The sequence below is a fragment of the Ciconia boyciana genome, chromosome 2 (genome assembly GCF_034638445.1).
Source record: "Ciconia boyciana chromosome 2, ASM3463844v1, whole genome shotgun sequence".
NCBI lineage: Eukaryota > Metazoa > Chordata > Aves > Ciconiiformes > Ciconiidae > Ciconia > Ciconia boyciana.
This window is the reverse complement of record NC_132935.1, coordinates 39533824-39561371: the sequence shown is the minus strand read 5'-3', so window position 1 is coordinate 39561371 and position 27548 is coordinate 39533824. Positions and strand designations below refer to the sequence as shown.

At 49.6% G+C, this 27548-nt stretch overlaps 2 protein-coding genes across 3 annotated transcripts in view; one reads left to right on the top strand and one right to left on the bottom strand.

Annotated features, from left to right (window-relative positions):
• The first annotated feature begins 10154 nt into the window (after window positions 1-10154).
• Window positions 10155-11230, top strand: BHLHE22 (basic helix-loop-helix family member e22). Its single transcript, XM_072851253.1, has one exon. It carries the CDS (start codon window positions 10244-10246, stop codon window positions 11147-11149), a length of 906 nt encoding a protein of 301 aa, XP_072707354.1. The 5' UTR covers window positions 10155-10243; the 3' UTR covers window positions 11150-11230.
• A 7757-nt stretch (window positions 11231-18987) lies between these two features.
• Window positions 18988-27548, bottom strand: part of CYP7B1 (cytochrome P450 family 7 subfamily B member 1) — a 130187-nt gene continuing 121626 nt past the window's right edge. For both annotated transcript variants that reach the window (XM_072852419.1, XM_072852420.1), the window contains one exon: window positions 18988-26404. In XM_072852419.1, the coding sequence (XP_072708520.1) occupies window positions 26108-26404 (297 nt within the window). In that variant the 3' untranslated portion in view covers window positions 18988-26107. The remainder of the gene's footprint in view (window positions 26405-27548) is intronic.

Genomic DNA, 27548 nt, shown 5'->3' with positions numbered 1-27548 from the left:
CATATGGTATGGTACAAAGAAGGGAGGCCACATTTAGAAAAGCAAAACGTGGACCAAGCAGCTAGATGCTCAGAAGCCCAAAGGCCAAATCTGATGTGTATCATGGGACACAAATCTGATGTGTATCATGTGTCTCCAGAGTGACTTGGGTTTATCAGAGCCAATGTCAGTGTTGGAGCCTCCATCTCCCATCCTTCTGCCTTTACACTGGGAAATTCCTGCATAATTTCCTATGGCTACAGTTAAGAGAGGGAGGCAGGGAAAATCCCATTACTTGTTTGGGAAGTCTAAAAAATGTGTCTCAGGGGACCTTTGGCAGTTGAAGCAAGCATCCCTCCAAGTCCAAAGGCCTGTCAGACTAGTATAAAGTTGACCTCAGTGAACTCACCTCTCAGAAAAACTGCATGTCATTCTTCACTAAGCTCTTCATTCAGAGTTATTGACAAGAAGCAGGTAACCAACCACTACATTAAACAAGGCTTCTTTCCTGTGTTAACATGGTCTGATGCTATATGTAGATGTGTATAGGGCCAGGGATGTGAAAAGGCTGCCTATGCCCTTTCCCTGACAGTGCCTCAGCTCGTAAGTCCCCAGATGCAATCTTACATATTTTGTAGATCAGATGCACCTAGTGTTGCCTCCAGCCACACTGTTTGTTTTCATGCCCATTTAAACTCAAATAAATCAAACCGTTGTCCAAGTGGATGGCCAGTGAGAGAAATGGGACAATAATGAAGTAAATCAGTTTGAAATATGTTCAGATCTCCATGCAAACTTGCCTCTTCAAAGATGACTGTCACCTTGGAGGATTCAGCTTGCAGGTGCGTGGAGTCCCTTGCCTCCAGCAGTCCTCTCCCGGAACAATCAAATAACTCTGCAAAGGAAACATTGGCATTGGTAAGTCTCTGTGACAGCCTAAGACGCGACTAAGGACGCTAAAAGCTTTTGTTGGCCCTCGGGCATTCTCTGGTGACTCAGTCTTACCCTCAGAAAGGAAGTTAGGTGTAAGCTTTGTAGTACCTGGACTGTTCTTGGTAACTGAGGCTGTGTTGCAAAATACGCTGGAAGCCAGAGCTCCTCACAAAACTGAACTGTACTTTTTTTTTCTCCATAGATAGCATCTGGCCTCCGACCTTACCCCACCTTGGTTTCTGACTAAGCTCTGGCAGTGGGTGTGCTAATCCTGGGTTTGAACGAAGGACTAACTGAGCTACCAGCACAATGCAAAGCAACACCAAGGCTGCTGTAGGCACCTCCGGATGTCAGAGCTCAGCAGCTGGACCTCTCAGGAGCACAGCAGGGTCCCTGCATCACCTGCTCATGCCTCCCTGCTTTTCCTTCCCTTGCCCTTGTGGCTGCAGGGAGGTGGAGTCCTTCAGTTTGCACCAGCAGGCCTCTGCCCATGCAGAATCAACGACAGGACTGGGACCGTAGCTGGCAGCATGCTCCTCTCTGGATCAAAAAGCAAACTCAAATCCCATTGCAATGGTTTGGCTCAAAAATATTGTGAGTGAGTGTCACAGCACTAATCAGAGCTAGGCACTGTTACAAGGAGCTTTCCTCTTGGTCATGATCTCTGCTGTCATGAAAGGGTCCTGTCACTTTTAAAATGAAGCAAGGCCATATGGTATATGAAGCAAGCAAACAAGCAAGCACAAGCAAGAAAGAAAGAAAGCAAAAGTAAGCAAGCAAGAGAAAGAGGTAAAAAAAGGAAAGAGAGAAAGAGAAAGACAGAAAGGAAGTGAGAAAGACAGAAAGGAAGTGAGAAAGAAAGACAAAGACCGGAAGGAAGGAAGGAAGGAAGGAAGGAAGGAAGGAAGGAAGGAAGGAAGGAAGGAAGGAGGAAAGAAAGGAAGAAAGATACAGTCGAATACCAATGAGCTATGTTGCTTCCCCTTTTTTGTTGAATACCATTTCCCCAGACCCAGCCTGTAGCCAGAAACACTGTATTGTACTCCAGTGAAGGCAAATAGAAATAATACCCAGGAGAAAAAATGTGATCTAAAAAAGGCAAAAGTTCTCCTACCTTGTATTATGTGCAATTCCAGGCACTGTAACAGTGAAACATGAGCTGATAGCTCTGTTTCTGTGAACATGCTATGTTTTAGAGGATGTTACTTCTAAACTTCGTGACATAAACAGCAAACCTAATTCTGAAAAAAGCACCTACCACACCTGATTACCATAACCAGGAGCACACACCTTTAAATCAAAAGTCAGTTGAGTTGGAAAAGGTTTAAATTTTTTCAATAAATTACCTTTTATAATGACTATAAAAGTTATATAGTACACAGAGACTTGCTAGAGGTAGATACTTTACTGTGTCTGAATTGATGGGAATACTTCCTGAGACATAAAGCTGACAATCAGACATCTGAGTGTGTTTGAAAAACATCGTCTACCAAAAGATTAAAGTATGAATTTAGCAAAGTAATCCAGGAAGGAAATTCTTTGTTCTTTCTTGTTACTTACCATGGTAACTGAAAGGATGTAATGGGAAATGAGCTTCCACTTTAATTCAAAAATAGTTGAAATATAGGAAGAGTTTGAGAACAAAATTATTTTTCACTGTTAAATATATGGATTTTGACTCTTACTGAACTGTATTTCAACACATTTTTGTATTTTATGCCCATGATAAGTTATTAAACATATAAAATTGCCTTATTTATAGAGTATAACAGCATTGCTAGTGACAGTGCCTCCATTTTTCAATGTAGCAACTACTTAGATGTGTATAGATTCTAGATGATCTTTTAATTACAAGGGGAAGAAGGGAATCACTAGGAATAAAAGAGGTTTGTTATTCTACAAAGGAAGGAACAAAAGGAGTGATGATTCTAAATTAGCAAAAGTATTGAATTGCATTTTTTAATGAAAAGTAAAGTACAATTAGGAAAAACAACCTTGTAGTTAGGGTTGTTGAGAGAAGGTCATAAGGAAGGTTGGGGAGGAGAAAACTAAGACTGTGAAACTGAGCATATCCCTGTGATGTGCAGCATGGGGAGGAAAGGGAATTAACTAATGAACTTATCCAAACTACTGACAACTATTTTAAAGTGTTCCTGGAGAATTAGTGAGTTCTAAGAGGTCTGAAAAGAAAGGGGAGCGTGTTACCGGTCTTTAAGAATGGCAGGGAAAGAGAAAGAGTGAACCTGTCATCTACCATCTGCTAAGCCTAACTTCAGTCTGCAGTAATAAAGTGGAAAAAATATTAAAAGGTAAAAATCCTAAGCACTTAGGGGAGAATGGATCCACAACCAATAAACAGCATGGATTTATAAAGAATGGAAGAAAGGCACACGCAAGCATTTTTTTCTTCCTGTAATTGCAAAGTGGTGACTGAAGGGAATACAGTAGGTGTAATATACGTGCCTACTAACATATAGATTTGGATGTATGGGCTTCAGTAAATTAAACAGGATCTAGCAGTGTGACCAAAAAAAAAAAAATCCAATGTAATTTTTGGGCTTCTAACACAGAGGCATCGTGTCATGTAGCCGGGAAGTGATAGATGTCTCTCTCAGTATACAATACTGATGAGATAGCACCTCGACTACTGCTTTCAGATTTAAGTACTTTCAGTACCAATAAAGGTGAACTGGAAGGAGTTCAAGAAGCATGGAAGGAAAAGGAAAGGCCTATAGTAACTGTTTGGCAATGAAATATTAACTGAAAATAAACATCTATAGCCTGGCCAAACCAAGGGTGGGAAGAGTAAGCTCAGTGCCACATTCCTTACAGTGGAACGTTTCCAATATAAACAAAATAGGGTCAGGTGTGAGAGTGAAAGCTGGACAGGGAGTAACTATTAACTGTACGCGGCCAGAGCTCGGCCTCTGCTCCTGCTGAGACCCACCCAGGCATTTGTTGGGGGTGTTTGAAAGTAGCAGAGCGAATGAGGACTTACTCTGAGAGCTGGAAACAAGAGGGGAGCACTTTGACAGAGCTTCGTGAGGCAAAATTCAGCCTGAAGTAGGTAAATAATCATAACAGTAGCCCTGTCGATCCAGGGAGTGGTTTGCCAAGGGGAGCGACACCAGTACCCCTGTTTTGGCCAAAGTAGAGGTGCACACATATGGGGAACCATGTGCATGAGGAGAGGAATGGCTTGGAGGGCCTAAAGGGGCTTCTCTGGGGAAAGGAAGGGGAGAGAAGAGGGAGAGGGAGAGAGAGAAAAAAAGGGGGAACAGACAGAAGAAAGGAAGGAAGGAAGGCAGGAAGGAAGAAAAGAAGGGAGGGAGGGAGGAAGGAAGGAAGGACGGAAGGAAGGGAGGGAGGGAGGGAGGGAGGAAAGAAGGAAGGAAGGAAGGAAAGAAGGGAGGGAGGAGGGAAGGAAGGAAGGAAGGAAGGAAGGAAGGAACGAAGGAAGGAACGAAGGAGGGGAGGGAGGGAGGAAGGAAGGAAGGGAGGGAGGGAGGGAGCAAGGAAGGAAGGAAGGGAGGGAGGGAGGGAGGAAGGGAGGAAGGGAGTGAAAGAGAGCGTGGAAGAGAGTGTGAAAGAAAGAAAGAGAGATAGAAAGAAAGAAAGAAAGAAAGAAAGAGAGAAAGAGAGAAAGAAGGAAAGAAGGAAAGAAAGAAAGAAAGAAAGAAAGAAAGAAAGAAAGAAAGAAAGAGAGAAAGAGAGAAAGAGAGAAAGAGAGAAAGAGAGAAAGAGAGAAAGAGAGAAAGAAAGAAAGAAAGAAAGAAAGAAAGAAAGAAAGAAAGAAAGAAAGAAAGAAAGAAAGAAAGAAAGAAAGAAAGAAAGAAAGAAAGAAAGAAAGAAAGAAAGAAAGAAAGAAAGAAAGAAAGAAAGAAAGAAAGAAAGAAAATCTCAAACTTCCCAAAACAGAGCACACTGAATTGCGGTAGGATCTCCCAGTCTTTCTCCACAAACTTCAATGTAACGCCTCGGTGGGTTTGTCACTGCATATACACTCAGTGTTGTCCCTGAAACTGGGATACCATCAGGCTCTTCCAGCCATAATCTATTTCAAGTACATATATTTCCTGATGTGTGTGTCTATGTAAAAGCATACATAATACCTCCTGAGAGCCTCTTGACTCTTGCCCAAGCACAGCCCTCATCCCATAGGCTTCAGCTTCAAAAAGGAGACCAGAGGAATAATTATTTCGTTCGCCACGCCAAACCACGCTGCAGAGTTATTTTACATTTCCATGTCTTTTTTTTTTTTACATTTCCATGTAATTTTTTATGTCTCCAGCCCCACGTCGGTCCTTCCTTCCACCATCGACATCAACCCCACCGCCTCCGAGGCGGGCCATGCATTTCTCCCACTGCCCAGGAGATGGTGCTGTGGATTTTGGATCGGGAGCGCGGAGACCGGGGCCGGGGCTGGGGCCGGGTGACCGGGAGGTCCCCTCCGGGCTCTGCGGGGAAGCGCGGCAGCCGCCGCGCTTCCCCGCAGAGCCCGGAGGGGACCTCCCGGTCAACCGGTGGGTCTCAGCGGGGACCTTCAGGTGCCGTTGATCCCTCTGCAGCCCTCCAGACTTTCCATCTTCAGCGGTCCCCTTCCGAGGTGCAGGGACTCCCGTCTGTGGGTGACGTCCCTCACCCCAAGATGCCTCATCTCCTGCTGCGCTGTCGGGTCAAGTCCATCGATGCAGTTTTTTTTTTCCTCCTGCAAAGGATCGGAGTCGGGGGGGGGGGGGGAGGGGGAGAACGTTTTCCTCCGTTTCGCAGCCCCTCGCTACACAAATATCCTCCAAGCCCTCCCTCCACGTCTCACCACCCTGCCCTCTCCCCAGCACCCCCTGGCCCCAGGCAGCAAGATGCTGCGCCGGGTGCCCGGGGGCTGAGAGCATCGCCCCCTTCTCCTCCACTACACGCGGCCCCGAGACCCCGGTGGGCTGCTGGGCCCCTGTCTGCTGCTGGAAACATTTTCCCAGGCTGGGAATTCACCGGTATACCGGGGCTGCCCCTGGACAGGCACCTCTGAGGGGGTTTGCACTAGGACCGAATGCAATGGGGGTGTCATTTTCTGTCTTTTTACTGTCTTTTCTTCACCCTGAACTTAAATAAAGTTTGCCTGAGAGTGAAGGCAACACACAAGCAGCTGTGGCGAACGAAAGCGCTCTCCGACACCTGACTTAGCGCTGGAAAAGCCGGGCAGACCCTGCGGCTGGGGCTGCCCCCCGCTGCAAGGGGAGCCGGGCGCCCGGCTCCGCTCTCTCCCCGGCTCGGCGTGCCGGCGGCAGGAGGGACTCGGGGCTGAGCCGCTGGAAGAAGGACCGGGAGCTTGCGAGTAATCCCAAGCCCTCAGCTTGCTGCGGAGGCCGTCCTCTCAGAGAGGGGCTGCCTTCATCTGTCTAAGATCTGCCTCGCCAGCCTTGAGCTCCTGGGCGCCTTTAGGGAGAATTTGGAAAGCATCCTTCGTCCTGGAGGCTTTTCAGCAAACGGGAAGCCCAGCCTTGGGGAGAGGGCAGGGGTTTTTAACTTCTCTCCCAAAATGCCTCTCGAGCAGATCTTGCAAAAGACGCCGTGGAGAATCAGTAATCGCTGTGCTGCCCGCTCTCCCCTGTATTCTGGGACCCTCCAGCCTCCTCGCAGCCCCTGCCCCCGCCTCCCGCCCCGCCCGGGACGGCCCGAACCCGGCCGCGCACGGTGCAGGCTGGGGGATGCTCTAGGGCGGCCGGCGCAGCCCCTTCTGCACCTCGGCTCCGGGCTGCTCCTTCCCCGAAACCATGACCCAAGTGGAGCGGAGCCGGTGGCAGAGGGCTGCGGTACAATTAAACAGGTAACGAGACGCTGGGCAGATGTGTTTTCATTGCGCTGTAAGATAAACGCAGTGTTAAATGCCTGACAACTTCCCAGAAGCAATCAGCAAAAGTTTACGAGTGCATAAACCTCAAAGACCATTCCTCGGTATTTTTATAAGCCCCGCATTTAAAGCTTCTATAAATTCTTCTGCCTGCTTCCAAACTAAAGTTCCCGGAGACTATTAAACAGCCACTTCTTCGGGAGGGAGCCCGGGGGAGTGGGGAGGGATAGATCACAACAGGCGGGGGGAGGCAAGAGGGGGCTCTCTTTTTGTTTCCCCCACTTTGCTCTCGCTCCCCACCCAGGCTAAAGTTTGGTAGAAAGTTGGCGTAATTAAAGCACGGCAAGTCACAGACGAACGCATCGGCAACATGATTGGGATACATCAATGTTTCAAGAACAGGGGGCAGACGCAGAAAGAAAGGGAAAGGAAAGGATGAAGAGAAAAAAGAAAAAGCGAGGAGGGTGAGTGGACGGGCAGAAGCAGGGACAAGCAGACGCGCAGATCCACAGGGAGAGCAGCAGCAGGCGGGCTGATGGGTGGACAGGGATGAGCAGAAAGCTTAGACGAAGAGAGAAATTTCAGATGCGGAGCGCAAATCCGAGCGAAGGCAGCCGAGGACGAGGGGAGGTGGCCGGCACCTCCCGGAGCTCGCCGCGACGCCCCGGCCCCCCGCCCCGACGGCGCGGCCCGGCAGCGCCCGCCGCCCCTCGGGGCAAGCGCGGCGGCTGCAGCCCCGGGACAACCGGCCCCGTGGCCGGCGGAGCGGGAGCGTACGCCGTCCCCAAAGTTGCAGGCAAAAAGAGGGGGGGGTAGCAGTAGTGAACCCACGGATCAGCGGGAGAGATGGAGCCGGGGATCTCCGTCTTCGAAGAAATAAGCTGCGAGGGATGAAATGTTCCCCCTAACCATCGCTTTATAGTAACAGTGTCCGTCATCCTGAAGTGACCGCATGAGTTTTACAAGTTGGGTATTAAACAGATTAAACAATAATAATTAAAAAACCCCAACCTCTATCGCCATTATAAAGCCCTTTGTTTATGATCCCAGGGAAGATGAAGTTGCTAATTGGAAAACAATAAACCTAAAATGCCTTTGGATTAATAATGATGGAGGTTAACGGTGGCATCGCTGGGAACGGGGGAGGGGAGGAGGCGGTGGGTGACTGTGCGCTTGGACGGCGACCAGGGAGAAGTGCCGCAGCCAAACGGGGCTGGGGGGCGGGGGTGAGCCCCCCCTCTTCGGGGGGCTCGGCTTGTGTGTTCGCCTCTGATCCGGAGACACGAGGTGAGGAAGGTCTGTATTGTGGTCATGTCCTCGCTAGATGAAATCTCAGTCAATTACTTTGAAATCTGCGGCTTGGCTTCTTTTCATTCTTTCCAGGTGAAAATTCAAACGTTTTCTGTTGTCGCCTGGTCCTTTCTTTCCTGAAACAAGGCACCCAACTGTTCTGATATTACCATTCAAAAACAGGTTCTGTGGCAAACCTCATTTGTGAATCTATTACAGAGATTAATAGATTATTTCTCCTTTTTCAACTAATTCTCAGTGGGGAAATTTAACCATATGGTAAGGAGAGAATTAGAATTTCATCACATTAGAGCAAAATGTAATGAAAAGAGCCCAACACCTGGGGCCAACTCTGAAAGACACAATTAAAAGGTTTTTAATGAAACCGGAGAAACCAAAAAATTTCATAGCCTTCAGTAATTCTGCCACATAAGAATGATTTACTGGAAGTGTTGGGAAATATTGTTTTTACTGATGTCATAAGAATGAAAACCTGCCACTAAATACTCGGAGCGCTAACAGGGAAGCGAGAGCGAGCTGCTCGCCTCATGATGCTTCAGAGGAGCAGTGGGACAAAATCCAGACCAGCCCCTCGGCTCGCCCCTTCAGCTTCAGCGAGAGCCTGTGCCCGGCCCCGAGGAGAAGCCCCGGGAGGAGCGCGGGGGGCCGGCACGCCCGGGGCAACCGGGCCCGCTCTCGCCCTGACACCGGCGGCAGCATCCCGGTGGCGGGGAGCGGAGCGGGGCGCTCCCGCCCAGCCGGGCTGGCCGGAGGGAGGCAGGGAGGGAGCTGCAAAGAGTTGGTCCGTCACAGTAAAAAAAAAGTTTGGTGGGCTTTGCCCTTTCTCACCCCGCCCTCCCTTCTCCCCAGATGGGTTCATTTTCGAGGTAACGGATGGGGCTTTATATTTTTTGCGGGGACACGGGGGATAATCACTCGAAAGCGGCAATCTGCGACTTGAAACCGGCTACGGGGAGGAGGAGGGGAACCGCCCCGTAGTTTGGTCTCCGTTTGCTGGAGGGGGGGAGAGGGGGCTGGGGACCATCCTCCTCCCAGGGAAGCCCGGTGGACTTTGGCGGTGGGCAGGAGCGGGCACGGCGGCTCGGGTTGGTCCGGGCTTTTTAATTTTTTTTTTCTTTCTTTCCCAGGCGACGCTTTTCGGGAAGACGGGTGGGGGTGGGAGGGGGCTATAAGTTAATGCAGATGCAGGGGTGGGTGGGCTGGTGTGGGGGGAGAGGGTGTCACTCCTGACTCCACGGCTAAGTTAGCAGAAGTCTGCTGGCAGCACGCGGAAGGGGAAGTGTTGAAGCGGGCTTTTCTGCAGTGCAGGGCTGTAATTTGCTGAAGGAGGCAAAGAACATCCTTCGATCTAAGTAGGGCTTTTAGTGTGCTCATTGATGAGTGAAAGTCGCCACACATGTCAAGCTAAAGGCAGTTGTTGGGTTACTAACAGGACACAACGTCTTGCAAACATATGCGTTAAGCTGTGTATACAGATGGCAGGGAGAATAATGGAGCAGGCGCCTCTTATAAAGCTCTAGCTGCTGCCTGTCTTCAGACCTGGGAAATGAAACTATTCAGACTCAGGGCCAGATAGCGCCTGGGATTGTTTGTTACCGTTTTAATCCTATTAATTAAAACGTTAACCTGATTGGGTAGAAAGCTCTGTCCCAACAGGCGAGTCTTCTTCATAATAACCTACTCCCAGAGATAATGATGTAAAAGACTCCCCCGTCTGCGGCGGCTGCTGGTTGATGGGTCCGGAAATCTCTTGAAGGTGAATTCAAGCAAGATAAACGGTGGAAGCGGCTCCGCTGGCAGCGCACAATGCCCCAGCGCGGCGCCTGCTGAGGGCGAGCCGGAGCCGGAGCCGGAGCCGCAGCCGGAGCCACAGCCCGAGCCGCCGCCGCAGCCACAGCCACAGCCACAGCCGGAGCCGCAGCCCGAGCCGGAGCCGCAGCCACAGCCACAGCCACAGCCACAGCCCCCGCCGGAGCCGCAGCCCGAGCCGCCGCCAGAGCCGGAGCAGGGGCAGCCGCGGCGCCGGGCACGGCGCAGCCCCGGCGGGAGCCGGGAGGCGATTTCTGCCAGCGGGACGCCGGGGAGCCGCCCGCCGCGGCGCGGAGCCTTGGAGGAGCGGGCCGGGAGCTGAGGGGGGCGGAGGAGGCGGAGGCGGAGGCGAGCGGGGCGCCGATGGAGCGGGCGCTGGGGCTGCCCGCAGAAGAGGACCTCTTCCACAAGAGCCTCGCCGCCTCGGCCAAGCGCATGGAGTCCGCCTTCCGCTCGCCCCCGGGGCTCGACCTCTCCCACCCCCGCGACCGCCAGCCCTCGCCGCTCGCCTGCTACGAGGCGGCGGAGCCCGAGGCGCTGCTGCAGCCCGGCGTCGGCGGCGACCCGCTGGCGCTGCCGCCGGGCTCCGTCTGCGTCAAGTACGGCGAGAGCGCCAGCCGCAGCTCGGTGGCCGAGAGCAGCGGCGGCGAGCAGAGCCCCGACGACGACAGCGACGGCCGCTGCGAGCTGGTGCTGCGCGGCGCCGGGGGGGACCCGCGCGTCGCCTCGCCGGCGGCGGGCGGCGGCGGCGGCGGCGGGGGGGGCGGGGGGCTGAAGGCGGCCGAGGGCGGCTGCTCCAACAGCCACGGGCACGGCGGCAGCAAGAAGTCCAAGGAGCAGAAGGCGCTGCGCCTCAACATCAACGCGCGGGAGCGGCGGCGGATGCACGACCTGAACGACGCGCTGGACGAGCTGCGGGCGGTCATCCCCTACGCGCACAGCCCCTCGGTGCGGAAGCTCTCCAAGATCGCCACGCTCCTCCTGGCCAAGAACTACATCCTGATGCAGGCGCAGGCCCTGGAGGAGATGCGGCGCCTGGTGGCTTATCTCAACCAGGGCCAGGCCATCTCGGCCGCCTCCCTGCCCAGCTCCGCCGCGGCGGCGGCGGCGGCGGCGGCGGCGCTGCACCCCGCCCTCGGCGCCTACGAGCAGGCGGCCGGCTACCCCTTCAGCGCCGGGCTGCCCCCCGCCACCTCCTGCCCGGAGAAATGTGCCATTTTCAACAGCGTCTCCTCCAGCCTCTGCAAACAGTGCACGGAGAAGCCTTAAGCGCCGCCGCCGTTGCCGCCCCCCGCCGCCGCCGCGGCCCCGGGGAGCGGCGACAGCCGGCGGCCCCCACCCGGCCCCGGGCCCGGGCCCGGGCCGGGGGGCGCGGGGGCGGCGGAGGGACTGACCGCTGCCCGGCCCCCGCCTCCCTCCGCCCGGCCGCGCCTCGCCTCCCTCTTCTCCTCGGGTGTTGCCGAGACGGGACCGCGACGGGAGCCAGCGTGCGTGCGGGGGCGCGGGGCCGGGGCTGCCGCGGGGAGGAAGCCCCGGCCGGGGGGTGCGGGGGGGGCTCGCTCTCGCCGGGCGACCGCTGCGCGCCCGGACAAAGGAGAGGCCGAGACGCAGCAGGCCGGGCTGGGAGCCGGGGCTGGGGCCGGGGAGAGGGACGGAGAGCGGCCCCCACCCCGCTCTCCCGGCCCCGGCGGCCGCGCGGGGCGCCGTGGTCGCGGCCCCGGCCCCGGCCCCGGCCCCGGCCCCGGCCCCGGCGAGGGGAAGGGAAGGGAAGGGGCCGCAGCCACCCGGCGCCGAGGTGGATGGGACAAATCAGAGAGGGCACTTGAACATAGATTTTTTTTTTAAATTATTATTATTAGCAGTATTATTATTATTATTCTGAGCCAGGAAACAAACAAACTTGAAATGTAAACTTATTATTTAAGCGACTCGCAGAAACAAAGAGACTGGACCATTGCTATGGAAGACTTTGTATTTTTTATCGTCTCTAAAGTTTGATCCTGTGAAAATGCGCAAAGTTTGGTGAGAGTGATTTAAAAAAAAAACCGAGAGAGTTAAAAAGACAGACAAAAAAGACCGATCGACCCCCCTGCTCCGTGTGGCTGAAAGTATCGCATTTTTAAAAGAAATATTTATGTGCACCTTGTTTCTTTCCACTTTGCAATGATGTATAAACAAGACATGCTATTTATTTGTTATTCTTTAAATGACCCTTCCACGCCAACAGTATTTATCATGCGTTAAGGTCACGGGTCTTACGTGCAGTTACTTTAAATGCTTCTAAAATTCTGTTTATGGATTAACTTAAACTGTGTGCCAAGTGTTTAAAACGTTTATTTGCCAACAACGTATAACCAGAAATGTCGATGTATCCGAGCTGCTTAGGTTTATGAAAGGTCATCTGGATTTTTAAGTTGCATCATCCCTGTATTTAAATTGAGCTTTAATAAATTGCTTCAGTCCAAAAATTACAGGAAAGGTGTATTCTTAATTGCTTAACCAACTGATTTTTGAAAGGGTATTCTTTGCATTATAACAGGTAATAGCTATTTACTTTTACAAGGCATCAGAGCAATAGCTGCTACAAGAACACTTGCCAAGCCAATGTTTTCCCAGGCGCTGTGTTTTCAAAGGTATAATTTAAACCGCTTTTAATGTGTATGTAAATTATTCTGACTGTGGATGATTATTTAAGTTGAAATACTTTAAAATACTTTAGGCTGATTTACAGAACGCGTGGAATTCTTCTCTTTTCTTTTTTCTGGTGGGGGTGGGTGGGAGGGTGGGGTTTTTTGGAAGAAAAATGAGAGATGAAAAGCAAGAAGTAGCTATTTACCCAAAGTGAGCCTTCAGTTTGAGTTTGCATGGCTGGGTGGCTGTCTCTCTGCCATTTATAAATCAAGATTTTTTTTTTCTTTCTTTTTTTTTTCTTTTCAAAAACGAGTCCTGCTATTTTCCACTACTTGCAGATAATACAAATTCGGACTGTCAGGTTGGATGGCGAAATAGGAGCCATGATGGATCTGTTGGCAGGTCACGGATGTGTAAAGAGTGATATATATTAAATAGGTCAATCAGATTATGACAGCAATGTACGATCGTTTGTATGTGTATCTATGTCGGAAAGAATCTTTATTAAAATATTTTGAACAAACGCTTGTATTACGCTGTGCTTTGTGAAGCGTGTATCTCCAGATTTAAGGAGGGGGGGGCAGTAGTTTCCTTTCCTTTGCCGTGCTCTGAATGCTCCCCAGCACCCCCCGCAGCCCCACTCCCGGCTCGGGGTGTCCCAGGGAGGGGGGCGAGAAGTTCTTCTCCGCGGTGCGTTTCTCCCGTGCCCGTGGCCGGCGGACCCCGGCGGTGCGGGGCAGCCGTGGGGCAGCGCCGGGCCCTGCCCGCCCGTCCCGCGGCTCCACGCACGCCCCCCGCCGCCCGGCCCGTGGGGCTGGGTGCGCCCCGAGGTGAGCTGCAGGACCGTCCCCCCGCCTCCGCGCCTCCTCCCTACCCCCCAAGTTTTGGAGCCGCCTCTCCCCTCGTGGACCCTCCGCCCTGCCCCAAACCCGAGGGCAGCGGGAGCAGGCAGCTCCCCAAAGCTGCCCGCCCTGCGCTGGGCCCGGGCCGGGGGTCCCGGCAGAGCCGAGAGCCGGGGCCCCGCCGGGTCCCCCCCGCCTCGGGCGGCCCGGGCCGGCGCCGGGTGTCCGCGGAGCCGCCTCTCCCAAGGGCAGCAGCACAGGCGGGGGAAGGGGATAAATATTTTCTGCTCCACTTGCCATCAAAAAAGATTAATCAGAACCTGTAACTTTTCAGGAAACATAACTGTAAAGTGCCACGGAGCTGTGGGAAGGCAGCCCAGAGAGGGTGGGCAGATCAGCCCCCAGGCGCAAGGAGAAGCGTCTCTCAGCATTTACTAGACAAAGGCTGGGTGCGTCTAATTACGATTATTAAAACAATTTCCATGACGATGTCTAATATTATGTTAATTTGAAAACAACTGTGTATGAAAACTGTCGACTATAATACCTAAATTCATTTAATGAAACACATCGTTAAGGCAATTAAACCTCCTGGATGTGATTAAGGAACATAATTACGACACTGTTCTGCGCCATAATTGGGTGTCTTTAATCAAGGGGTAAAGTGATCAGCAACACAGCCATTAGTTTGTATTGTTCTGTCTCTGCTGTCCATCATTCTGATTAGGAATTAACCACCGCCACCAGCTTGGCGTGGTGCGTGCCTGCGTCTGTGTCTGTGTGTGTGTGTGTGTGTGTGTGTGTGTGTGTGTGCGTGCGTGTGCGAGTGTGTGTTCGTGCATATAACATCGCAGGACACATTTGCTGCAAGATTTACCGCTTAATATCCCTGGCTACCGAGCAGGCTTCCCGGAGAGGTTCCCCTGGAGGGCGCGGGCGCTGCTCGGCTCTGCCCGGGCGTGGGACGGGGGAGGCAAGCGAGGTCCCAGCAAACTCCTGGAACGGCCGGGACCTGCGCTGGGGGGAAGGCGAAGGGCTGGGGGAGGCCCACGCTCTGCCTCCCGTGGGAAGGGGCCGAGGCGCGGGCGGCGTGTGCGGGCCCGGCCGGGGCTGCTCCCCGCTGGCTCAGAGGGGCGAGGGCGGCCGCTGCCGTCTGGGGCACATCGGGCGGTTTCTCCGTTCACCTCTCGCCTGCCTCCGCTTCGGAGCGACGGGGAAGCGCAATGAAAACGCTTTCCATGCCCGGCTGCCGCTGCCGCCCGACTTTGGGCTCGCTTGCTCCCTCCTTGCTCGCTTTGGACGGGGAGAGGGGTCTCCGCCGGGCAGAGGTGCTGTCACTCCCGGCCCGCGCTCCTGCCCCTCTGCACCGAGCAGCCTCGCTGGGAAGCGGCACGAAGCCGCCGGGCCGGTCCCTGGGCAGGTCTTGGCAATGCGAGCGCCGAGTCCGTCGGGGGTGGGGGGAGGAGAGAGGCTCCCCCGCCCCTCTTAACGCTTGATAGATCACTTCAGCGGGAACGATCATGTCCCCCTTCAAAAGAGCTTCTTCCCCGTTTCCAGCCGCCCCACCGAACCGGGGTCTCCCCCAGCCTCCTGCGAGGGCTCCCTCTGCCCCCGCCGCTCAGCCCGGCTCCCTCCCCCCGGGCCCCGGCCCCTTACCCCGGCCCTGAGCCTGAAATTGTCCCAGCATGAGTGACATTGGCTTTCCTAATGTAATGACTTATGAAAGATATAATCATGTGTTAAATTGAATCCTCCGCTTAACTGTTAATGGTGTGCTCTGGGCACATTTACGTATTAGATGCTATGGTAACTAATTACCACTAGAAGAAGGGATAATACACTTTCCAGACTTTGACAAATAATTATGAGTGTTCACATCCCTGCTAGCAGCAGTTGCAGCGGATCTGCTGGAATGAGTAAGTGAATAAATGAATGGGTAAGTGAACTTGTGTGCATGGAGGGGACTAGATAATGAATAGTGGTCAAGTGAGTTTTCTTATTAAAACCTTTAATGAAAATGTGATTTAGGGTGGAAGGGGGGGGAAAAAGTGCGACGCTGCCTCTGAACGTAATTAAATCGCGTAATATAAACATCAGAAACATAAATAAGTTTGTTTTTAATTAAAACGCAGCAGTCAAAGTAAATTATCCACGTGCTCGGAAACTTTACAGCAATTAACACTTTTTTTTTTTGGTGGTGGTGGTGGTGGCAGAGGGGGAGTGTTGGGGGGTAAAACAGACGAGCCAGGACTCCGCGCCTCGCTCCAGGATCGTTGGTAGCTGTGATCGCGCCCGCTGCCAGCAGGCCGGAGGGGTCCCGAGGCTGTCATCAGACGGCGGAGCAGCTCCGTGCCGGAGCGGGACGAAACTTCGGGGAAGTCGCGCTGGGCTCCGCGCCGCCCCGGCCCCGGCCCCGGCCCCCGCCCCCGCCCGCTCCGCGGGGTCGCTACCGCTCGGCGGGGCAGGGCCCCTGCCCGGGGGGCTCCGGCGCTGGCGGAGCCCACCGCAGGCTTAATGCTGGCTCCCTGTGAAGTATTGCGCTCGGCTTAGGCAGGCACGGCAGGGGTTAAGCCGCTCCTGCCCATCGCCCCGGTGTCATCCCGGCCCGGGCAGGAGCGAAGGCAGGAGCCGCTGCCGGGAGCGGGAGCCAGCCTGGCGGCCCTGGCCCCGGCCCCGGCCCCGGCCCCGGCTCCGGCCGCGCCGCGGAAGGGACGTCTGCTAAATGAGCAAAGAGCGGCAGCCAGCCCTATGTCCCCGTGGTCACTCATCAGCTCGGTGCCACCCAGCCTCCCCCTCCCCCGAAGCACTCCGGAGGGGGATTTGCTCTGGTTTGGCTGGTTCTCCAGCCTCGGGAAGGGTTAAATCCTTCCCCAAGCCCCTAGTTGCCCTTGTCCTCTCAACCTGATTCAGAGAGGTGTAATAAAATATGAGGCAAATTTATGGTCTGTTTCAAGCACTATACTGCTGTGTTTTTAAATTCATATATGCACATATAAGAACTATGATCTGTGAATAATTTGAAATGCTATAGGAAAATGATGCATTTTAGATCAAACATAACCGTTTTCTTACATAATTGTCTCGGATTAAAATAAAAAGAAAGATACATTTCGAACAGAGACAAAGCTGAAAATCTAATGACAGCCATAAACTGCTAGACAGCCATAAATTAACGTCTTCATCAACCAGTGAAGGGATCAGTGCTTATCTAAATCAACAATTACTTCTTCCGAGAAGTTGCAGAACAGATTGCCCCTCTAATACTGTTTTCAAATCCTCGTAATTGAGGATTAGGGGCAAACAATCGCCTTTCCCGAGTAGACCGCCCCTGCACCAGCCGGAGCCCTCCAAACTCACCTAACCCCCAGACCGGTGCCCTAGGAGCCTCCTCGGGGGTCCTCTCCCCTTTCCCCACTCCAGTATCACTAGGGGCACGGGCTGCTCTGAGGAGGGGGCGGCAGGAGGCTCTCCTCACCCCCCCCCCCAGCCCTTTTTCCTGATTTTTGCGGGGGGTCGAGAGAGCTGGGAGCGCAGCGAGCGCCAGCCGGCACCGGGAGCGCGGCGGGAGCGGGTGGGCGGTGTGCGGGGGCCCCCCGCCGCCGCCGCGGGCCGGGGACACACCGGGGCGGCATCCCGGAGCGGCGGCATCCCCCCGTGCTTCGAGCCCTTCATCAGTCCCGAGCTCCACTAATGCCCATCCACTTTTCAGGTGGAAAGCTTTAGCGACGCGGCGCTTCCCTCGGCTGTAGCTACCTGCGGTGCCGATTTTGCAAGAGGCTGCTGCAAAGATTTCGGTTTTAGAAGGCAAGTGAAAAATACGATGAGAAGATAGCCGATTCACTGGCTCACAAGATGGAAATTAGACAGGGAAAGACGTGCTGCCTGTAGGAGGTTAGCAACTAAACTCTTTGGAAGAAAGAGGTAGTTGGAAAGATGAGCTGATAGGAAAGAAGTCACTGTCAAAGTCATCACAGGGTGTTTACTTACTGTCTTTTACTCTCCTTGTAGCCAGAACCTAGACTTTTATTCAACTTTGCTGTACTCATAGCTGCTGTTTGGGGAAAAAAAAATACAAACCAACAGATCGGTGTCAAAATCGGTTTAACAAAATCCTGTGAGAGAGAGCCCTGCAAGGCTCCTAGCAGGAACAGCTGAAGCTTGGGCTTCTTTTGACTATTTATTTTGGTATAAATAGTTTTGAAGACAAGCACATTTCTGCTATTACAAATGATGTTTTCACACAACCCCAGTACTTGAGATCCCAGGGACGCCTGATGCACAACATAGGCTACTTAGACACAGTACTGGTTTATATGAGAATAAAGATCCCACTACAGTTTCTTTGCTTTCAAATGAAAATGGAACATTTTCTATTTTTTGTATGCTGCTTTGTATGCAGCAACCATTTTTTCATGCTTATTACTATTTATAAACATAGACAATAGCTTAAGGATCGCAATACTCTCACAAGTGTAGTTTTAAATGGTGTTTTTGTAATGAGATCATTTTTCCGATATGTTGTGGGTATCGGGACATGACTAGTCAGGGTACACAGGCTGGTTTAGCTAATGGGCAGGAAAATACTTCACTTTCTGTGGTCTGACAGTTAAAATAGCTCAAATTCATATGAATTAAGCATATGTCATGCATAAATTGATGTCTCCATTTTAAAATACAGTGCAATGTAAGTAACATCAAGAAAGCACCTAGTTTCAAAACAAATATTAGATAAAATACAGTGTTAGGAGGTCTTATTAATCCACCACCCCCCCCCCCCAGCTATCTTTCAGACCATCATGGAAAGCTCACTCAGAAATGTGCCCTTCAAGAAATCTCAAACAATGCCACTTTTTATTTATAAACTTCAGTAAATTCTAATATAATCTGGAGTTAAAGCCATTGCACAGTTACAAACACATCTATCAAATCCAGAAAAATGCTGCAGGTCTATCTTCTCTACGACGTACCTTCAACAACTCTCAGAGACATACCTGACAAGCATTTCTGCAGGAAGGAATGAAGAAACACTGATGTCTTTAGGGTATAGCCTTCGTGTTAAATAGCTACTTGTAGAACTCAGTAGCTACAGCGATATTTAGGAAAGCCAACTTGTGCTTTGCTGGTGCAGTGCTGTATATTGTGCCAATTTTCATTCATTTCCCCTTTTAAAATGAATGATCTGAGAGGACAGAATATTTTACACTAGGTAGTATGTCTCATACTACACAAAGGTTTGCAAAAGGAAAAGCCTAGGAGCTGTATTTGGGAATCACCAGTGGATTGCAGATCTTTATGCTGATTTTGAATGATGTCCTAAGAATGTCAGAAGTACCACTCCTTTTTCTCATCTGATAAGAACTAGCTTAAATTTGATGGGGGGTAAAACAGACTTGTTCATTTCCTAAATTCAAAGGGCTTGCTCCATGCCAGTGCTGAATTAAAGGCTCTTTTGCTTTACAGAAATACCTTTCAAGATCAAGTAACAGGAAAATGCTGTATGCTGAATAAATACTTCAAAAATGAAAGCAATAGTTGTGAATCTGTGAGAAAAGTGTAAATGTAAGCTTGAAAAAAATACCATGGACAGTCATTCAATATTAAAATAGATATATTCATTTTTATTGTGTCCTTGAAATAGAAAATTCACTTAAGATGTTAGATTACTAAAATAATGAAGTTTCAATTTTCTTGCTCAGAAATTCACAATATACCTTATTCGATCTAAGAGCCCTAATGATGGATATTAACTATTAAAGTAGAACCCGACTGTTGTTCATCTATATACAAAATGTCAGTTTGCACAATTAAGAGCAATTCACAATCTTTTGAATGTCAGAAAGTTCAAGAATAATGAAATAAAAGATCATTTATCTTTTAGAGAAGATAAAGTGAAATTCACAGACCAGTAATTATTCATAAAAATAGCAATGCCAAAAATAGAGACATGCAACTGGCTTAAAAACATAAACTAAAGAACAACTCTTACATGTTTTTATATTAGCACATTAGGACATACTGGCAGAGATGAGAAAGTCTAATTTGCAAACAGGTACACATAGACTAGCATGGTCTTTTAAGCAACGTAACAGTTTAAAAAGTTTACAATAGCTTATAGCAGTACTGAGTGCCAGCATGAAAATGGAGAACATACAATCTGTAAATTAAAGTAAGAATAATAATTAAAAAAAAATCACATTTTAGCATTCACATTAGTTGATGATGAATTCACTTTTCTTCTCCGGTGCTATAAGGGGCCATACTGACTTAGTAAACATATGAGAAAAAAGGTGATTTTTTTTTAATAGCAGAAGATATTATCGATATAGCCATAGGCAGTGACAACTTACAGCCGGAGGCTGGTACCGACCAGCTGAGTCACATCTCAAACTGATCAGTGAGTGCACCATTTCACTAGAGGAACAGCAAAGAAATTCAAGGGGCACCTGCACATTCCTCCTGGCTGACCCTATGCCTGCCGGGTCAGCGGATGGGACAAGCAGGCACTGCTGGGCTTGCAGGGCAGACCCCAATGCTGAAGTGGAGAGGAGGGACAAGGAAGCACAAGGTCTGACTGTGTCCCACCACTCACCCGTGCAGCACCACTGGCACCTGAATGCTTGCAAACAGCACTGCGGTTTCTGCTTAGATGATTTTGCCATCTTAGTCCCCCAGTGACAGACACTAAGAGCTGATCGCTCCTGGGTTCTGCGGCAGAGGAGGTCATCAAAAACCGTATTGCTCCCTACGTCATCAAACATGCTCTCCTCGGCACAGCATGCTGCGCAGCCAGCTTGGCTCCAGCTGGGACCTCCAGGGATGGTGCACGCTCATCCCATTGTGCTGCTACGGCTTATCGACCAGGAATACCGACACCGTGGGCCTTTCACTCCCTGCTCCACGGAGACCGAGTCACTCCTGGTCAGACCAGCTGCTGACTTTCAGTAAGTCACCTCCTCAGCTGCTGAGTACATGGACCAGAAGGGCTTAACATTTCCTCTGTCCTGCTCTAGCACTCGTGACTTTACAGGGGGGTGAGGCTTACCTCCTCTGCAGCTGGGGTATGCTAAAGTAGTGATGCATTGCTTACCAGCAAAACTAACCCACCAGGAGCATTAGTTACCAGGGACGCAGTTCCAGGACAAGCTGGGAAGGCCCTGCTTTAAGTTTGATTATTTTGGTCCCTGAGCAAAAAGAGCAGCTAACTCTTATCCCAGCAAAATGCTGTCCTCTTGCGTGGTGCATAGCATGCTCTCCAACCCCAATGCAAGGCCTCCAAGTGCCTTCATGGAGGATTCCTGCAACTCTTGGGAAAGATTCTGACACTTTCTTTTTTTTAAATGGAAGCATGCCCTATAGATTTAATTTGCTATTTTGGATACAATCTAGCTCTTCTTTTAATTTCAAAATAGATAGTATAAAACCAGGCTTGCTAGAGATAAGCCTGGGGGTGGCACGCCAATGTTTGAGGGATGGTGTGCTAGTGAGGTCCTTTGCTCTGCCCTCTCAGTGGAGGTAGGGATGGAGATCCATGTGGCAGCAAAGATGCAAGGGTTATGGATGTGTTAGAAACCATGGAAGCACCTGAGAAAGAATGGTCATGTAGGACCTTTTCCCCGCAAAAAAGTGACAGGATCAATAGCCAAACTGAAGTGCATCTACACCAACGCATGCAGCATGGGCAACAAACAGGAGGACCTGGAAGCCATTGTGCAGCAGGAAAACTATGATATAGTTGCCATCACAGAAACATGGTGGGATGACTCACACAACTGGAGTGCTGCAATGGATGGCTATAAACTCTTCAGAAGGGATAGGCAAGGAAGGAGAGGCGGTGGGGTAGCCCTCTATGTCAGGGAGTGTTTAGATTGTCTAGAGCTTAATGATGGTGATGATAGGGTTGTTTATGGGTAAGAACCAGGGGGAAGACCAACAAGGCAGATATCATGGTGGGAGTCTGTTATAGACCACCCAACCAGGATGAAGAGGCAGATGAAATATTCTGTAAGCAGCTGGGAGAAGCCTCACAATCGCTAGCCCTTGTTCTCATGGGGGACTTCAACTTACCAGATGTCTGCTGGAAATACAATACAGCAGAGAGGAAACATTCTAGGAGGTTCCTGGAGTGCATGGAAGATAACTTCCTGACACAGCTGGTGAGTGAGCCAACTAGGGAAGGCGCCCCGCTGGACCTCTTGTTTGTGAACAGAGAAGGACTTGTGGGTGATGTGATGGCTGGAGGCTGTCTTGGGCAGAGTGATCACAAAATGATAGAGTTTTTGATTCTTGGAGAAGTAAGGAGGGGGGTCAGCAGAACTGCTAACTTGGACTTCCAGAGGGCAGACTTTGGCCTGTTGAGGAGACTGGTTGACAGAGTCCCCTGGGAGGCAGTCCTGAAGGGCAAAGGAGTCCACAAAGGCTGGACATTCTTCAAGAAGGAAATCTTAAAGGCGCAGGAGCAGGCGGTCCCCATGTGCTGAAAGATGAGCCGGCAGGGAAGAAGACTGGCCTGGCTGAACTGAGAGCTTTGGCTGGAACTCACGAAAAAAAGGAGAGTTTGTGACCTTTGGAAGAAGGGGCAGGCAACTCAGGAGCACTACAAGGATGTTGTGAGGTTATGCAGGGAGAAAATTAGAGGGGCCAAAGCCCAACTAGAACTTAATCTGGCTACTGCCATAAAAGACAATGAAAAATGTTTCTATAAATACATTAGCAACAAAAGGAGGGCTAAGGAGAATCTCCATTCTTTATTGGATCCGGGCGGAAACATAGTGACAAAGGATGAGGAAAAGGCTGAGGTACTCAATGCCTTCTTTGCCTCAGTCTTTAATAGTAAGACCAGTTGTTCTCTGGGTACCCAGCCCCCTGAGCTGGAAGACAGGGACGGAGAGCAGAATGAGGGCCCCATAATCCAAGGGGAAATGGTTAGCAACCTGCTACACCACTTAGACACACACAAGTCTGTGGGGCAGGATGGGATCCACCCAAGAGTACTGAGGGAGCTGGCAGAAGTGCTCACCAAGCCACTTTCAATCCTTTATCAGCAGTCCTGGCTAACCGGGGAGGTCCTAGTTTACTGGAGGTTAGCAAACGGGATGCCCACCTACAAGAAGGGCTGGAAGGAGGACCCGGGGAACTACAGGCCTGTCAGTCTGACCTCGGTGCCGGGGAAGGTTATGGAGCAGATCATCCTGAGTGCCATCATGTGGCACGTACAGGACAACCAGGTGATCAGGCCCAGCCAGCATGGGTTTATGAAAGGCAGGTCCTGCTTGACTAACCTGATCTTCTTCTATAACAAGGTGACCTGCTTAGTGGACAACAGAAAAGCTGTGGATGTTGTCTACCTAGACTTCAGTAAAGCCTTTGACACCTGTTCCCACAGCATTTTCCTGGAGAAAGTGGCTGCTCATGGCTTGGACGGGTATACGCTTCGCTGGGTAAAAAAAAGTCTGGATGGCCGAGCCCAAAGAGTGGTGGTGAACAGAGTTAAATCCAGTTGGTGGCCGGTCACAAGTGGTGTTCCCCAGGGCTCTGTGTTGGGGCCAGTTCTGTTTAATATCTTTATCAATGATCCGGATGAGGGGATCGAGTGCACCCACAGTAAGTTTGCAGACAACACCAAGTTGTGCGGGAGTGTTGATCTGCTTGAGGGTAGGAAGGCTCTGCAGAGGGATCCGGACAGGCTGGATTGATGGGCTGAGGCCAACTGTATGAGGTTCAACAAGCCTAAGTGCAAGGTCCTGCACTTGGGTCACAACAACCGCATGCAACGCTACAGGCTTGGGGAAGAGTGGCTCGAAAGCTGCCCAGCGGAAAAGGACCTGGGGGTGTTGGTTGACAGCTGCCTGAATATGAGCCAGCAGTGTGCCCAGGTGGCCAAGAAAGACAATAGCATTCTGGCTTGTATCAGGAATAGTGTGGCCACCAGGACTAGGGAAGTGATTGTCCCCTTGTACTTGGCACTGGTGAGGCCACACCTCGAATACTGTGCTCAGTTTTGGGTCCCTCACTACAAGAGAGACATTGAGGTGCTGGAGCATGTCCAGAGAAGGGCAACGAAGCTGGTGAAGGGTCTAGAGCACAAGTCTGATGAGGAGAGGCTGAGGGAACTGGGGTTGTTTAGCCTGGAGAAAAGGAGGCTGAGGGGAGACCTTATGGCTCTCTACAACTACCTGAAAGGAGGTTGTAGCAAGGTGGGTGTCGGTCTCTTCTCCCAAGTAACAAGCCATAGGACAAGAGGAAATGGCCTCAAGTTGCACCAGAAGAGGTTTAGATTGGATATTAGGCAAAATTTCTTCCCCAAAAGTGTTGTCAAGCATTGGAAGAGGCTGCCCAGGGAAGTGGTTGAGTCACCATCCCTGGAGGTATTGAAAAGAGGTGTAGATGTGGTGCTTAGAGACATGGTTTAGTGGTGGGCTTGGTGGTGCTAGGTTAATGGTTGGAGTTGATGATCTTAAAGGTCTTTTCCAACCTAAACGATTCTATGATTCTATGATTCTATACAAACTGATCAGCAATTAATCTGAAATTACTAATGATTTGCATGTACTTTTGGCACAGTCCTATTATGTCTTACCAAATTATGCAGCAGCCTGTGGTATTCTAATTCCAAATCCTAAAAATAGAATACAATTATAAAAAAAAAGTCTTCTGTTTAAAACAAATACCTACTGTTATTTTTGCAGTTGCTTCAGGTTTGTTTCAAAGTTGGATGCCAAAGAAAGATTTATCATAACTGTGGCATGAGACATTTTACAGCTTACATTTAAGCAGTAATTGAATACAGTCAACAGTGTAATGATATCAATGTTTCCTCTCTCAGTAAACCAGGCTCTAATGTCCAAACTGGATTGTGAGCTATGGCTGAGTACCGAATAGCTCCTACAGAGTAACTACAGCAGTAACTTGAGTACAAGAATCTCTCCATAAAGACAAATTTTATTCTGTGGCACAAAGCAATAATCAGCCTTTGCTGTTGATTAAATGTTGAAGCGAAGTTAAAGCATTTAATCAACTGCAAAGGCCATTTAATGTAAGTGTACTCCAACACTGTAGACATTATTGATATTATATATGAAGAGAAAATGTTTATCCAATATATCTCACAAAACCACAATTTTCTTCTCAGAGGATTTGGAATGTGGCTGTGCCAATCTCTGAAAGCCTTTCTACTGATGCTAATGCTTATTTAGGGTATGTGCTTTACAAGAATAACTAAACAGGCTTCTACACAGAGAACAATAAATAATTCTAAACTTTAGTATGTATGTAGCAATTTCCATCCATAGGACATCAAGTGCTTTAGAGATTAGTAAAATTTCTGATTTTAGAAGACTTACGCTGGCACATCCCAGAGATGTTTTTTGGGAACACAAGGCAAGGCCCATACACATGGCTACTGTCCCATCACAATTATCATATTGGCAAATTGAGACTGGACAGCCACAACAATCCTCATCAGCCTCTGAAGTGGTGGCTGGGAAGAGGGACAGGGTCTAAAAATCTCAGATCCCGTGCACTGGGAAATTAATTTTTGAAACAAGAGCTGGTCACCCAGTGAAGCAGGTTGGGCAGCCAGTATAAAGATCACTTCTGTGGCTGCCTAGGATTTTCACTTGCTCAAATTTTGGCCCCAGGGAAGAGCCTATTTCCCAATTTGTGGATGGACAAGTCTGTTTCCAAATACAAGTCACACTATTCTGCCTATGCATAACTTAGGCACAGTAAAACACTACTAAAGAGTAGTTTTAGATACCCCACTTGCCCTTGAAGCCCTCTTCTTCTTTTGCCTTTTTGGAGAAACAAACAAACACAAAAATGGTCAAAATAAACACACTGACGTGTTACTAGGAAAACAGTAAGACAAACAGAAGGTAATTTTTGAGATGATAGAATCATTTCAAACAGGCTCATATATTTTCTCCCTGAAGAATATACTTTTTTGGCTCAAAAGCCAAAATAGATAATTTAGGCTTGATCCAGAGCCTCTTAAAATCAACAGAACCTCTCTTCTGACTTTAAATGACTGCAGGAAAAAAATCGCAGATTTTAATTTCTTCGCATTGCACCAAAAAAAAAAAAAGAAGAAAATCAAAGCATTCACCCTCAGTACATAAAACTGAAGTCAGAAATGTGTTGCCAGTAAGACATTATTGCAAATCATTCCCCACCACCCCACACAGCTTCCATCACATCTTCCAAATAAGGGCTAAGACACTTAAGACCATGAAGGGAACAGAGTAAATAAAAAGTTAGAATAATAATCACTAAAAAGTCTTTCACCCCCTGGAACTAAGTTCCCCCTTTCTTGCTATTATGCTTCTACAAGCAGATGCAGACATGCCTCCAGATGGAGGGTGTATGGGACCTCTCGATCTAACAAGGGGGAATCCCTGTGACAGAGGGCTGCTGAGCCCCCATATAAATGGCCTGGATTCAGCTTGATGTCATCCTCCCTGTAAATCCTACTCAACTCATGGCCAAGAGTATGGGTGTCTGTCTTGTAGGGACATTGGGCTATTTGCTTGGCCAAACTCTTGTCATCTCACCTCACTACTCACAACTCAGGCAGGACAAATTGAGGTTGCACGTCCCCGCATCTGATATCTACCTCCAGCCCAAGGGCTTTTCTCCTTAGAAACAAATAGGAAGGAGGTAAAAGCAGAGAGGGAAAAGCAAATGTTTCCAAAAATACAAAGCTAAGTAATGAAACAGAGCAAACATGGAGATTAGTAGAAGGCATATAGGCAGCCGCTCACTTTCTTAAGGACCTCAGCTTGTAACGAAAGGTGATATCGACATCTGGCAGGAGGATACCAAGGCCCATACGACTGTTATCAAGTCTGACAGCTTTGTTTTCCGCTAGTTCTACATCAAAATGAGCCAATAGTAAGAAAAGAAACATCTTCATCTCATTCATAGCGAGGAACCTCCCTGGACACATGCTGATCCCAGAGCCAAAGGGCATTAGGAAATACTTCAGTTTTCTTCCTGCCTTGTAAAACGTGGTTTTCTTCTTGCCATTCTCTATGTATCGATCGAACTTATACTCCTGAAAATAAAAGAGAAAGAGAGAGAGAGCGTGATATCTAACAAGGCAGTTACATGAGTTGCTTTGTTTGCACAACGGTAACGCTTCTGAAACCCAGAAAATAAGATAAAGAGGAAGACAAGGAGCTGACAGCTTCTCCTTTTAGTTGGTTCCCTCAAGTTTCATTAACTCACATTATCTTCCCTGCAAAGAACACTCCTTAAATCCACTTACTTAGCTTAGTCCTTTTACATCAAGCTCCTTCAACTTCCATGTCTCATCCACTGAGTGTCTGGCCTATATTGATTGTAATTAGCTTTTGACCGCTTTGTAGCAGGGACAATGAACCTTAGTGGAAGGACAATTTTCTTGTAAAGCATCATACGCGCTCAGTGTGGTACATACATCATGAATAAGGATAATCTGCCAAATTCTGCAAATGCCTATGAATAAATTAATGCATTGCACTGATCTTGCTCTTGCAAGCTAGAGCAAAATCCATCCTTCTTTTGCACCCAGTGGTGCAGATTATTCGAAAACCAGACCCAATGCTTTGCAGTCAATTTTCCCTTCAGTTGGAGAGGATTGCTGCTTAATTTGCCACATCTGACCTTCAAATGTTTTGCTCCGGAAGCTATGTCCAAAGCAGGACAACTGCCAATAACTGACCATTATAAAGAGGGTGCTTTCACGTAAGGCTTGAGGTTGTGCTTGTAACCTATGTTCCCTAAATTGAACATCTTTCTGACTATTTTCCAGTGGCAGGATCCCTGTTTAGAGATAATTCATGTTTTTGAATGAAGGAGATCTGGCATCCTCACTCAGTCAACGGCAAATTAACCACTTACAAAATCCTCCTGCATGCTTTGAATAAAAATGACAGACACTTCTTGCTTATGGTCACTCATTAGCATTTGTCCTGCTTTGCATACATCTGCTATAGCAGCAGCCATTTGGAGCTGGCTGGGAACAAGTCAGTCAGACAGAAACCAACCTCAACTGATTAAAAAAACCACACCACAATGAAAAATACACTGATACTGATCTACCCATTAGATTAAAGGCTCTGAAAACCATGCACTGCAGGTCTTGCTGTCGAGAAAAAACAGTGGCAGGGGAGGTGGTCTATGAGAAAGGGAACAAGTACAAGGTGCACTGGAAGGGA

What these genes read in the sequence shown, in the direction of transcription:
- BHLHE22 (XM_072851253.1), top strand. Translation starts at nt 10,244, where the DNA reads ATGGAGCGGGCGCTGGGGCTGCCCGCAGAAGAGGACCTCTTCCACAAG.